Consider the following 13,487-nt stretch of genomic DNA (forward strand, 5'->3'; position numbering starts at 1 on the left):
TATATCTCATGGAATACAGGAAGAACTAGCCATTTGGATACAGAATTGGCTCAAAGGTAGAAGACAGAGGGTGGTGGTGGAGGGTTGTTTTTCAGACTGGAGGCCTGTGACCAGTGGAGTGCCACAAGGATCGGTGATGAGTCCTCTACCTTTTGTCATTTACATAAATGATTTGGATGCGAGCATAAGAGGCACAGTTAGTAAGTTTGCAGGTGACACTAAAATTGGAGGTGTAGTGGACAGCGAAGAGGGTCACCTCAAATTACAACAGGATCTTGACCAGTTGGGCCAATGGGCTGAGAAGTGGCAGATGGAGTTCAATTCAGATAAATGAGAAGTTCTGCATTTTGGGAAAGCAAATCTTAGCAGAACTTATACACTTAATGGTAAGGTTCTAGGGAGTTTTGCTGAATAAAGAGATCTTGGAGTGCAGGTCCATAGGTCCTTGAAAGTGGAGTTGCAGGTAGGTAGGATAGTGAAGGCGGCATTTGGTATGCTTTCTTTTATTGGTCAGAGTATTGAGTACAGGAGTTGGGAGATCATGTTGCAGCTGTACAGGACATTGGTTAAGCCACTGTTGGAATATTCTGGTGCAATTCTGGTCTCCTTCCTATCGTAAAGATATTGTGAAATTTGAAAGGGTGCAGAAAAGATTTACAAGGATGTTGCCAGGGTTGGAGGATTTGAGCTATAGGGAGAGGCTTAACAGGCTGGGGCTGTTTCTCTGGAGCGTCGGAGGCTGAGGGGTGACCTTATAGAGGTTTACAAAATTATGAGGGGCATTAGATTAGATTAGATTACATTACAGTGTGGAAACAGGCCCGTTGGCCCAACAAGTCCACACCGACCCGCCGAAGCGTAACCCACCCATACCCCTTACCTAACACTGCGGGCAATTTAGCGTGGTCAATTCACCTGACCTACACATCTTTGGACTCTGGGAGGAAACCGGAGCACCCGGAGGAAACCCACGCAGACACGGGGAGAACGTGCAAACTCCACACAGTCAGTCGCCTGAGGCAGGAATTGAACCCAGATCTCTGGCGCTGTGAGGCAGCAGTGCTAACCACTGTGCCACCGTGCCGCCCTTATAGGGCATGTATAGGGTAAATATGCAAAGTCTTTTCCCTAGGGGTCGGGGAGTCCAGAACTAGAGGGCATAGGTTTAGGATGAGAGGGGAAAGATATAAAAGAGACGTAAGGGGCAACTTTTTCACGCAGAGGGTGGTACGTGTATGGAATGAGCTGCCAGAGGAAGTGGTGGAGGCTGGTACAATTGCAACATTTATGAGGCATTTGGATGGGTATATGAATAGGAAGGGTTTGGAGGGATATGGGCCAGGTGCTGGCAGGTGGGACTAGATTGGGTTGGGGTATCTGGTCGGCATGGACGAGTTGGATCGAAGGGTCTGTTTCCATGCTGTACATCTCTATGACCTATCTCTGTGCTGTAGGACTCTACGATGGATTAGCCTTGGAGCAAATACCAGTGCCTCCATCCCTTACAGCGAAGGACATAAATGATACACAACATTCAAACTAAAAGTGCAACTTCCTGTGTGTTAGGAACTGGTCATAATTTGCAATCACTTGAAAAATGCAGTATTGCAGAAGTTGGCTTTGGTGGACAGAATAGAGGCACAGAAAACATGCACAAAATAATACTAGAAACACAGGTGGTGCTTTTTAGCAGCCAACAAATACATTTTCAGCAAAGCATAACTTCTACATGGTATGGTTTGCAATTTGAACAAAGTGAGGACTGCAGATGCTGGAGAATCAGAGTCAAAAAAGGGTGGCGCTGGAAAGGCACAGCAGGTTAGGTAGCATCTGAGGAACAGAAGAGTCGACGTTTCGGGCATAATCTCTTCATCAGGAATGTGAAGGGGGAAAGAGGGATGAGAAATAAATAGGGGGTGGGGTAGGCGGGCCCCTTATAAAAAAGACTAAAAGTTTTTTTTATATCTATAAAGGGCAAAAGAGGGAACAAAGTGGAAAATGATGCTGGAGAGACAGTAGTGGGGACAAAGAAATGGCTGAGGGACTGAATAATTACTTCTCGACAGTCTTCACAGTGGAAGACATGAGTAATATCCCAAAAATTCAACGTGTAGGAGAAGTAGGGAATACAGCCGGAGGAATCTGCTTTCCCATTCAATGAGATAGCTCATCTGAAAACCTTCAACTCCGCATTCTTACATTTTTCTACAGCTATTAATTTTCTTATTGATCTAAATGTATCTGATCCTTAAACATACTTGAAGACTCTCTACAACCCTCTAATGCAAAGAATTCTACAGATTCATTGCTCTCAATAGAAAAGAAAATTGTAGGGATATAAGAACTGGTGCAGACCATTGCGCTGCCCCACCATTCAATACCATCATGGCTGACTGAACACTTCAATGGTTTATGCCCACCTCATCCACATAACCCTGGACGTCACTAGTAGTCAGAAATCTATCAACCTCTATCTTAAACAAACTGAAAGACTGAACTTCACAGCTCTCTGTGTTGAAGGATTTCAAGGACATCCCTTTAATTATTTGATTAGCTTTAATGAGATCACCTTTCATTCTTTGAAATTCTAGAGGATAGAGACCCAATTTCTCTTCATAACACAGTCCCGCCAACCTGGGAACAAGTCTGGTGAACCTTCATTGCAAGCCTTCTTTGGCAATTAAATACTTCCTGACATAGAGACCAAAACTGGGCCTAAGGTGTAGTCTGATCAAGCTTCTGTTTAATTCAAGCCACACTTCACTATTCCTGTACTCAAATCTTCTTGCAATAAAGGCTAACATTCTTGTGGTTTTCCTAATAGCATGCTAGCCATGATGTGGCGATGCCGGTGTTGGACTGGCGGTGGACAAGATCAGAAGTCACATGACACCAGGTACAGTCCAACAAATTTATTTAAAATTATAAGCTTTTGGAGTACTAATTCTTTGTCAGGTAAAGTGGATGGAGGTGCACAGGCACACAATACATAAGCTGAAAATGTGTTGCTGGAACAGCGCAGCAGGTCAGGTAGCATCCAGGGAACAGGAGAATCGGCGTTTCGGGCATAAGCCCTTCTTCAGAAGGGCTTATGTCCGAAACATCGATTCTCCTGTTCCCTGGATGCTGCCTGACCTGCTGCGCTGTTCCAGCAACACATTTTCAGCTCTGATCTCCAGCATCTGCAGACCTCACTCTCTCCTCACACAATACATAAGGTCAAGAGACAATGGCAAGATAATTTGAGGCAATTAAGAGTGTCAACCCAGTAAGTACAAATAGCGTGAGTAGTGTCGACAAACTGAATAACAAGTCTCTATCTTAATTAGTTAAAAATCACAACACCAGGAGGCTCAAAATAAACCTGTTGGACTATAACCTGGTGTTGTTTGATTTTTAACTTTGTCCATCCCAGTCCAACACCGGCTCCTCCAAATCAAGGCTACTTTTATTAGTTTGTATAGTTTTTGATTACTTGTTACTTTGGCTAAACCCTCGTCATGCGACACTGATACCTACTCGTTATTCTAACCATTTTGTTTGTCTCCAGTACGATCTTATTTTTCATTATTTGTAATTATCTCTCTGCCTTAATTAATTAGTGCATAGATCATCCCTTCACTCGTAATTGAGCTGTTGACATTTTACTTACACCAGTTGTATTAATCTGTTGACACTCCTGATTACCTGAAAAGACTTGTTATTCAGCCTGCTGACACTACTCTCACAATTTGTACTCACCTGTTGACACTCTTAATTACCTCAAATTATCTTGCCATTATTCCTCTGCTATATATTGTGCCTGTTGCAGGTTCAAGTGGCTGTCGGAGGGGAGGCCCGTGGCTGTGAGGGTGACCACGGTCGGGGACATGCTGGGTGGCGGAAGTCTGGGCTGGACGCTACCGCAGGATATAGCGAGCAGGGCAGCGGTAGACATCTGGTTCGTGGCCACTGCCATTTGACGCCTTAAAATGGCGGTACTCGGACCCGACAGAGCACCAGTTGGAGGTTGCTCAGGTGTGTGGTGGAATCCCGTCTGCGCTCACCCCTGCATGCGGTGCTGTGGAGTCCGTGGACCACGTATATATCGGGTGTGGTTGCTTGCACTCCCTTTTCAATTTTCTAGAGAACCTTCTCCTATGCTTTTGGTTGCACTTCAGTCCTTTGCTCCTGATCTTTGGGCACCCGGTACAGAGGGGGGAAGAGTAGGTCAGAGGATTTCCTCGTGGGTCTGCTCCTGGTCCTGGCAAACTGGCCATAAACAGGTCCAGGCAGCAGGCCGCAGAAGGGGTTGTTATGGCCAATTGCCTGCCCCTCTTCTGTGGTTATGTTCGAGCCTGTGTGTCCCTGGAGAGGGAGCACGCAGTGTCTACCAACACCCTCGAGCTGTTGGGAGAGGTGGGTCGTGCAAGGAGTGGAGTGCTTTATTTCCCCCTCCAACTCTATTTTGATTTAACCCCTTCCCTCCCCTTTACTGTTTGATCACGCATTGTCCTTTGATGAGAAGGGCATTGCTTGTCACTGGCCACTCGGGTGTTGCCTTTCTTCCTGGTGGAAATTGAATAAAGATTTGTACACTTGTTGTCCTTCACCTTGTCTCACACCTGCGCGCACACAATTATGGGTGCTGGGGAAAATATCAGCACTACCGCAGTTAGGTGGTACTGTGGGGGTAAGGATGGGGATAAAAGAATGTATTTTAAAAATATTAGCAGGGGATTTAGAAATTTCAGAGCTTTTGTGTCCCATGATCCTGTCCCACCAGCTACCAGCGCTCTGGAAGCTTGTACTCCCAAATAAACCTGTTGGACTATACCTGGTGTTGTGCAATTTTTAACTTTGGAAGCAAAGATGATATTGGACACATAGATATTGAAGTGTGGGAATTGTAATATGCATGCTGTCATTTGTATTACATTTGAAGGTATTCTGTAATGCAGTACAGCAAGCTTTGGCCTGTGTTATTTTCTTCATATGAGGTAAACAATCATTGTCCTGTTTTCCTGAAGTTCTCTTATTAATTTGTCAAGTTGACCCCTGTAACACTGACTATGCCCAAACATATCATTATCATGCAGTGCCTATCTATCCTGTCCTTTACATTAGATTATAATGTCTTGCTACTGCAGATGCAAGGCTAACAGATCTGTACTTCCCTTTCTTCTCTGTCTCCCTTCTTAAACAGTGGAGGGAAATTTGCTATCTACCAAGTGGCTAGAATCAATTAAGAACGTGGAGACTTCTGGAAGATTTCTGGCAACCTTATTGGCAGATGAAAGCTCTCTTTAAAAAAAAAAATCCTCACCTTTGTCTTAATTGGGTGACAGCTTACTCTGAAGATATGCCCTACAGTTTGATACTCTTAAAAAACATCTTTAAATGTCCTAAAAATATCTTCACCCAGAGAGTGGTGAATCTCACTACTGTATGGAGTGATTGAGATGAATTACATTGATGTATTTAAGAGGAAGCTAGATATGTAAGTGAAAAAGAATTAGAAAGATATGTTGATAAAGCTAGAGAAGGTCTGTATGAAGCACAAACATCACTTCAGAGCCCTTTGAGCCTCATGTTTATTATGATGTTGTACATTCAATGTAATTCAGTTGTGACATAATATTTCTTTACTATAGTTTTAGCCTGAACCAGGAATAGAGTACCTGCTATAAAAATCCTTTCTGGCACCTCCATCACAACTGTGTTGTTCTGACAATCGCCTTTTGCCCACCTGTCTTCACCATCTTCTGGTGCAACCTGTAGCTTCTCGGGTACTCTCATTCGCTGGCTAATGCCTTCAGTGTAATCCATCTCATACTGGATGCGGTTAATTTCAGCCATATCAGCGGCAGGGGAAGGAAATGCTGCTACATTCATGATACTGCAAAATAATAATGAACATTAGAACAAGCATGGCAACCATAAAAAGAATTAAATGCTAGATAAACCTTAACTGCAAAAGAAAATTAAACACAATCCACAAACTGAAATGGAATGTATCAGAAATTAATATAACTCTTATCAGGAATAAGCACACTATTAAAACAGTCTCCAAACATTGGGCTCCCTACTGTCTGACTCGAACTGGCCTTGTACAATTCAAAAATATCTGAAAAGTTAGTTACAGAATATCTTTAGGGGAATTTCAGTACCCCTTCCCTAATTTATAATTAGAATGCACAACTGCAGCATTGTCACTAGTGCTTCAGCAGATGTGTGGAATTCTCATATATCCAGTAAGTTACAGCTTTTATTATACAAAACATCTTGTTTTGGGAGACACCAATTTGAGCTATGTAACACTACAACAGTAATGTGCATTTTTACAACATCATTAGCATACTAAAATATCTCAAAGTGCACCACAAAGGTACATACAACAAAAAAAAAATTTAGATCAAGGAAGGCGTTATTAGGAAGGTTACCAAAAGCTTGTTCAAATAACTGGGTTTTTAAAATTCAAGATGTGGATATTTATAGCCCATTCCTAGGTACACTTGAGAAGGTGGTGGTGAGCTGCCTTCTTGAACCACTGCAATTCATGTACTGTAGGTTGACCCACAATGCCCTCAGGGAAGGAAGTCCCAGACTTTGACCCAGTGACAGTGAAGGAACAGCGATATATTTCAAGTCAGAATGGTGAGTAGCTTGCTGGTGCTGGTGCTCCTGGGTATCTGCTGCCCTTGTCCTTCTGGCCAATACTGGTTGGGGGTTTGGAAGTTGCTGTCTCAGGAGCCTGGGTGAATCTTTGCAGTGCAGCCTGTGGATGGAACCAACTGCTGCTTTCAATTTTGGTGGTAGGAGGAGTGTGGTGCCAATCAAGTGGGTTGCTTCATCCTGGATTGTCCCAAACCTCAAGTGTTGATGGAGCTGCACTAATCCAGGTAAGTGGGGAATATTCCAAGACATTCCTGACTTGTGCCTTCTAGATGGTAGATAGGCAACGGGGAGTCAGGAGATGAGTTACTTGCTGCACTATTCCTAGTATCTGACATGCTTTTGTAGCCATGCTATTTATATGGCGATTCCAGCTGAGTTCCTGGTCATAGATAACCCCCATGATGTTGAGAGTGATGGACTCCGTACTTGTGAAGCCATGAAAGAAAATATGCAGTGGTTAGATTGTCTCTTACGGGAGATAGTCATTGCCTGGCATTTGTGTTCCAATGTTACTTTCCATTTTTCAGCCCAGGAAAATTTGCAGGTCTCAATACATTTGAACATGGACAGTTTCAGTATCTGAAGAGTTGTGAATGGTGCTGAATATTGTGCAATCAGTGAATATCTCCACTTCTGACCTTATGTTGGAGGTCAGGTCACTAATGAAGCACCTGAGGATGGCTGGTCTCGAACACTAACCTGAGGAACTCCTACAGAGATGTCCTGGCACTGACATGATCGACTTCCAACAACCACAACTATCTTTCCACATGCCGGGTATGATTCCAAACAGTGGAGAATTTGTCCCCATTCCCATTGATTCCAGTTTTTAATGAGAATTAAGCATTTTTCAAATGAGAATCTTAAAGGGGAAAGGGATGTTCAAAGGCATAATGAGCTTAAGAATAGACTTCCAGAATTTGGAATGCAGATGGTGGAATACAGTTTTCAGTAGGAGAAAGTGAGGACTGCAGATGCTGGAGATCAGAGCTGAAAATGTGTTGCTGGAAAAGCGCAGCAGGTCAGGCAGCATCCGAGGAGCAGGAGAATCGACATTTCGGGCATGAGCCCTTCTTCAGGAATCCTGAAGAAGGGCTCATGCCCGAAACGTCGATTCTCCTGCTGTTTGGATGCTGCCTGACCTGCTGCGCTTTTCCAGCAACACATTTTCAGCTTCAGTTTTCAGTAGCAAGGCAGGGAGAAATGATGAGTGCAGGAAGGCAAAATACTGATGGTCACCAATAATGCTAGCAGTGAATGCCATCCGACATGATAAATTACTAATATAGTTATAATGCCGGTATTGGACTGGGTGGACAAAGTGCAATTTCTCCAAAGAATATCAGCATGGCATAATGAAACTACCCGAGTAACAACATTGAGTATATTTTTTATATTTACAACATACACAGTAATGTTGTCATTCTATTATAATTTCTATTAATATTATCACGTCAGTTAGAAATTAAAAATCATTAATTCAAGACCCGAGTAGAGGGGGAACAATCATGAGTTGGCACAGAGGGTGCTAGAACATGGAAAAATACCACAAACAATGCTGGAAGCAGAATATATATGACAAAGAACAAGTGGATAAATGGTTTAAAATGAAAAGGGTTTGGGGAAAGAAAGCAGGGATGTGCCTAAATGATCAACTCTTTCAGATGGTTCCCATAAATATGATGGCCCTCTTTTGTGACGTGAAATTCTATGGTTCTACTGTTCTCGCTTTGACTATATTCTACAGAGTAGCATACTTGTAATTGGTTAATACGTATTGGCTCTTATTATTAACTATTAGATGTTGGTTAGCTCAGTTGTCTAGATAGCTAACACGTAATTTGGAATTATGCCAATAGCCTGGGTTTGATTCCTGTTTCAGCTGAGGTAGACTTTGGAACTATTGCTTTGCCCTGCCCCCACGAATGAAAGGCAATGGAAAACCATCACAAATAAAAATGACCATGAAAATGGCTCAGGATGAAGCATCAGTAAACAATGAGCCGATGACTAACCTTCAGGTAAATCAACATGGCATTATTAACAAAGATTTCAAAAATGCCGAAGGAAATTCATTTCCTTTGCTCCCTAGCATCCTCAGGAAAATTCATCACATGCTGCTCATGCTCCTAGCCAATAAATTATATGAATAAGCACTCAGGACTTGAGAGGAGGAACATGCCTAATTCTGCCAATTTAATCAGTATAAAGGTAAATTGACAAAATATAAACAATTAATTAAGTCTGTGTGTGTGCCTATTCATGACTCACTGGAGCATCAGCCTTAAATGACACAACCATTTGAATCACTGTTTTTATTTTGTACTCCATGGCAACACAAAAAACTGTGGATGCTGGGAATCTGAAACAAAAACAAGCATGATTAGCAACATCTGTAGATGGAAAAGCAGAGTTTAATTTTTCAAGTCCTGTGACCCTTCATCAGAATGACAAAAACCTGCCGAGTTTCTTTGGCACTTTGTGTATTTGTGTTAATGGAGAACAAAAGTTGAAGTTAAGTAACCAACTTTTCACAGGACAGCAATATAATTCACATACCCAATTCAAATTTTACAATATTTAGGGAAGCAGCTCAAACAAATTAGTTCTCGTTTAAATAAAACTATGGAGAAAATACAGTAATATACAAGAATTAATGTATTGGTCATAGTGGAATGCCATTTTGAGTTATTCAAGACAAGGTGAACCACGTCACTCAAGCTTTACTGATTTTGCTTGGTTTCAAACATTGGAGCCGTTTAAAGCTGAAGCAACATGATCACTTGCCATGTACAAAAGCAATGTTGTCACTGAACCAATTTCTTCATGCTGGACAGTTCTTGTATTTACAATCCACCAGTGTGCTGATACTTGACATTTTTGGATGCAATTTTCACAAAAAGGTCATAGTTTAAGGATGAGCGGGCCTAAACTAGAATGTTTTCATCAACAATGTTAGCAAAAGGAGAAATAGCTCAAACAAAGGAAATTAAACAAAAGTAAAACCAAAATGTAGTACTAAATACTAATCCTTCCTGATGTATTCAGAGCTGGCAGAAAAATTAGATTGCTAAAATATTAGTTAGAACATTTTTAAGTGTTGAAAGAAAGAACTTGTACTTTACCATGAGTGGAATCTTTCTTCTCCCAGTAGCCATTTATTAAAAAAATTCTAAGGCCTCCTACAGTACTGCACCATAACTGACTCCCAGAAATGCAAGTAATGTCTCTGAATTTCCCCTGCAGTTTTTTTTTTGAAAGGTCACTTCCTTTCACTCAGCCCCATCATCCTCAGCAATGTGAAAAATGTCAACGTGAATAAAATACATCTTGCCCCAATTATTTAATAACTCATCCACTAAACTATCCATTTCTGCTAGATTTATTCCTATAGTCAATCACCTCCTTTCAAAAACATTTCGAATATCCAATTTTCCTATCGCTCCTGTTGAACAGACTTGGAAAAAATCTTACATTGGAGACAGTACATAAGACACAACGTAACATTTTAAAATTTACAAATACCTACAGAAATGGCTGCTGCTGCATCCGGTAAAGGAGCTTGCTCTTTCTAATGGGTGTCCCAACATTTGTGGTTAGTTGGATTGGCTTCCTGTTATCTGTTCAAACATTGGGCTTTGACCTCAAAAGGGCAATATTTACCACATTGACGCAAGATTTCCAAGTCCGAGACGGAGTTCGGATCTCACAACTGGATGGTGAAGCCATAGGATGAAGCTGTCAAACCAGGGCCAGTGAGGGCAAGGGGGGGGGGGGGGGAAGAGAGACAAACGTTGATAAAGGGTCAACCGCGGCCCTTCACTTGAATTGCATTTTAATTCTGGTCTCCTTTCTCGGAGAAGCTCGACCTAAACTCTTTTATTTCTTCTATTTTTACTGATATTTTCTCACAGCCCCCAGTCCCCTTCCCGATGTTTACCTCCGCTCGGTCCTGCGGCGGCTTCACTGCTTGGAAAAACAGGCCAGGGCTCTGACTCGATTCCAGGCCGCAGCCTCTGAATTGATAGCGAAAGTTACGATTTTTTTTTCCCTTCCTGTCCAAATCGAAGATCGTCCGGACTTCGTATCACAGCGCGGGAGACATTACGAATACAGTGACACCCAGGTGCCTGCTTCTTCCAACCGAGCGGGACGTCTTGAAGGAGAGAGGCAACCGAAGCAGAAGACCCCGATCGCCTCAGGCCATCGGCGACATCGCGCACGCGCACGATCCGACAGCCGGCACTACGCACGCCCACCTGCTGGCAGCTGGCACCCGTGACCCGTGCACGTCCCTTACAGTGCGCATGCTCACTACCTGGCACCTGCCCCCAAGCACCCTTTCCTACACTGCGCACGCTCAGTAGCTCGCAGTCGACGTGCATGCACGTCACGGAGTCTGCGACGAAAGCTTCACCTGCCAATCGAAATGGCGGGAAGATAGTGATGGCCGTTGGAGTTTAGTATGGAATATGTGTATGTGAGGTACGATGACAAGCTTGGAACTAAATCACTCTCACGTGAAGAAAGGGTACAGTGTATTTGGGTCCTGCATTGAGATTGTGCGGGTTCTTTTGGAGGTTTGATGGTTGATGAAGGCCTCTCCTGCTCCTCAGATGCTGCCTGACCTGCTGTGCTTTTCCAGCGCCACCCTTTCTGGCTCTGATTCTCCAGCATCTGCAGTCCTCAAGCGAGGAGAAAGGTCACTGGGTTAATCAAACGTTAACTTGGTTTTGTCTATCGCAGATGTTGAGTTTCATTTTCGCCGTCCACACATCGTTGTTTTATTACAAGCTTTCGGAGCGCTGCTCCTTCATCAGGTAGCTAACCTGACGAAGCAAAAGCTTGTACTTTAAAATAAACCTGTTGGACTAGAACCTGGCACTCTGTGATTTTCAACTTTGTTTGTCTCGGTCAAATACCGGCGCCTTGACATTATTACGGTATGCAGTAGATATGGAGAGGTTGTTTTCCCAAAGGGGGATTCAAGGACCAAAGGACATAGAGTGAGGGAGTTGTATGTTTAAGTCAAGAATGAGGAGGAATTTGGCTTTCACAAAATTGTTACAACGCAGAAGGAGTCGTGGTGCTGGAAAAGTACATCATGTCAGGCAACATCCAAGGAGCAGGAAAATCGCCGCAGAAGGAGGCCATGCAGCCCATCCTGCTTGCACCAGTTCTGTTACCAATTCAAGCTCCTGCTTTTTCCCCATATCCTTTCACATTTTTATCTCAATCTTTCAATTCCCTCTTGAATACCTCAATTTAACCTGCCTCCACCATATTTCCAGGCAGTACATTCTCAGCCCTAACTACTCACTGCATGAAAAAGTTTTCCCTCACATCACCTTCGCCTCTTTTGCCATCACTTTAACTCCATGCGCCTTGTTTCTTTGACAAGGCTTTGCTCTATCTCCCTTATCCATCCTGTTTATGATTTTGCAAACGTCAATAAGATCTCATCTCAACCCTCTATTTATGGAGGTCAGGCCCAACTACTTCAATCCATCATTATTACTATATCCTCATCCCTGCTACCATTCTTATTAAGGAGTTGGAAGATCATATTGGGGCTGTTCAGGACATTGGCTAGGCCACTTTTGGTATAGTATGTGCAATTCTAGAAGGGTGTTGTAAAACTTGAAAGGATTCAGAAAAGATTTACAAGGATATTGCCAGGTTTGGAGGAATTGAGCTATATGGACTCACTGAATAAGCTGGGGTTATTTTCCCTGGAGCATCGGAGGGTGAGGGATGACCTTGTAGAGGTTTATAGAATCATGAGAGGCATGGATAGTGTGAACAGCCAAGGTCATTTCCCTGAGTGGGGGAATCCACAACTAGAGGACATAGGTTCAAGGTGAGAGGGGAAAGATTTAAAAGGGACCTAAGGGGCAACTTCATGTACAGGATAGTGCATGTATGGAATGACCTGCCAGAGGACATGGTGGATGCTGGTACAATTACAGTATTTAAAAGGCATCTGGATGGGTATATGAATAGGAAGTGTTTAGAGCAGACCTGGGCATATCTCTAATGATAAGAAAGTTAGCATTAAGGCACTTTACCTGAATGCTCGTAGCATTCGTAACAAAGGTGAACTAATGGCACAGATCATCGTGAATGATTATGATGTGGTAGGCATCACAGAGACGTGGTTACAGGGGGGTCAGGACTGGCAGTTAAACATCCATGGATTTTCAACTTATCGAAAAGACAGGGAGGTGGGCAGAGGGGGCGGGGTTGCCTTGTTAGTTAAGAACAAAATTAAATCTGTGGCACTGAATGACATAGATGGCACGGATGATGTGGACTCTGTGTGGGTGGAATTGAGGAACCACAAAGGCAAAAAAACCATAATGGGAGTTATGTACAGACCTCCTAACAGTGGTCAGGACCGGGGCGCAATATGTACCGGGAAATAGAGAAGGCATATCAGACAAGGTCACGGGGATCATGGGAGACTTCAATATGCAGGTGGACTGGGTAAATAATGTTGCCAGTGGATCCAAAGAAAGGGAGTTCATGGAATGCTTACAGGATGGCTTTATGGAACAGCTTGTCATGGAGCCCACAAGGGAGCAGGCTATTCTGGACCTAATGCTATGTAATGAACCAGACTTTATAAAAAATCTTAAAGTAAGGGAACACTTAGGAAGCAGCAATCATAATATGGTAGAGTTCAGTCTGCAGTTTGAAAGAGAGAAGGCAAAATCGGATATAATGGTGTTACAGTTAAATAAAGGTAACTATGAGGGCATGAGAGTGGAACTGACAAAAATAGACTGGAAGCAGAGCCTAGCAGGGAAGACAGTAGAACAAAAATGGCA

General features: G+C 43.0%; 1 protein-coding gene across 6 annotated transcripts in view; it reads right to left on the reverse strand.

The window, feature by feature from the left end:
- Nucleotides 1–10,859, reverse strand: part of mffa (mitochondrial fission factor a) — a 45,743-nt gene extending 34,884 nt beyond the window's left edge. For 2 of the 6 annotated variants that reach the window (XM_043702858.1, XM_043702857.1), the window contains exons 1-3: nt 10,598–10,859; nt 10,187–10,395; nt 5,661–5,878 (exon numbers count right to left, since the gene is read on the reverse strand). In XM_043702858.1, coding sequence (XP_043558793.1) covers nt 5,661–5,878; nt 10,187–10,206 — 238 coding nt within the window. In that variant the 5' untranslated portion in view covers nt 10,207–10,395; nt 10,598–10,859. The remainder of the gene's footprint in view (nt 1–5,660; nt 5,879–10,186; nt 10,396–10,597) is intronic. The other 4 variants (XM_043702859.1, XM_043702854.1, XM_043702856.1 and 1 more) reach the window with 4 other exon arrangements.
- Nucleotides 10,860–13,487: the final 2,628 nt, after the last annotated feature.

The sequence above is a fragment of the Chiloscyllium plagiosum genome, chromosome 13, assembly GCF_004010195.1.
Source record: "Chiloscyllium plagiosum isolate BGI_BamShark_2017 chromosome 13, ASM401019v2, whole genome shotgun sequence".
NCBI lineage: Eukaryota > Metazoa > Chordata > Chondrichthyes > Orectolobiformes > Hemiscylliidae > Chiloscyllium > Chiloscyllium plagiosum.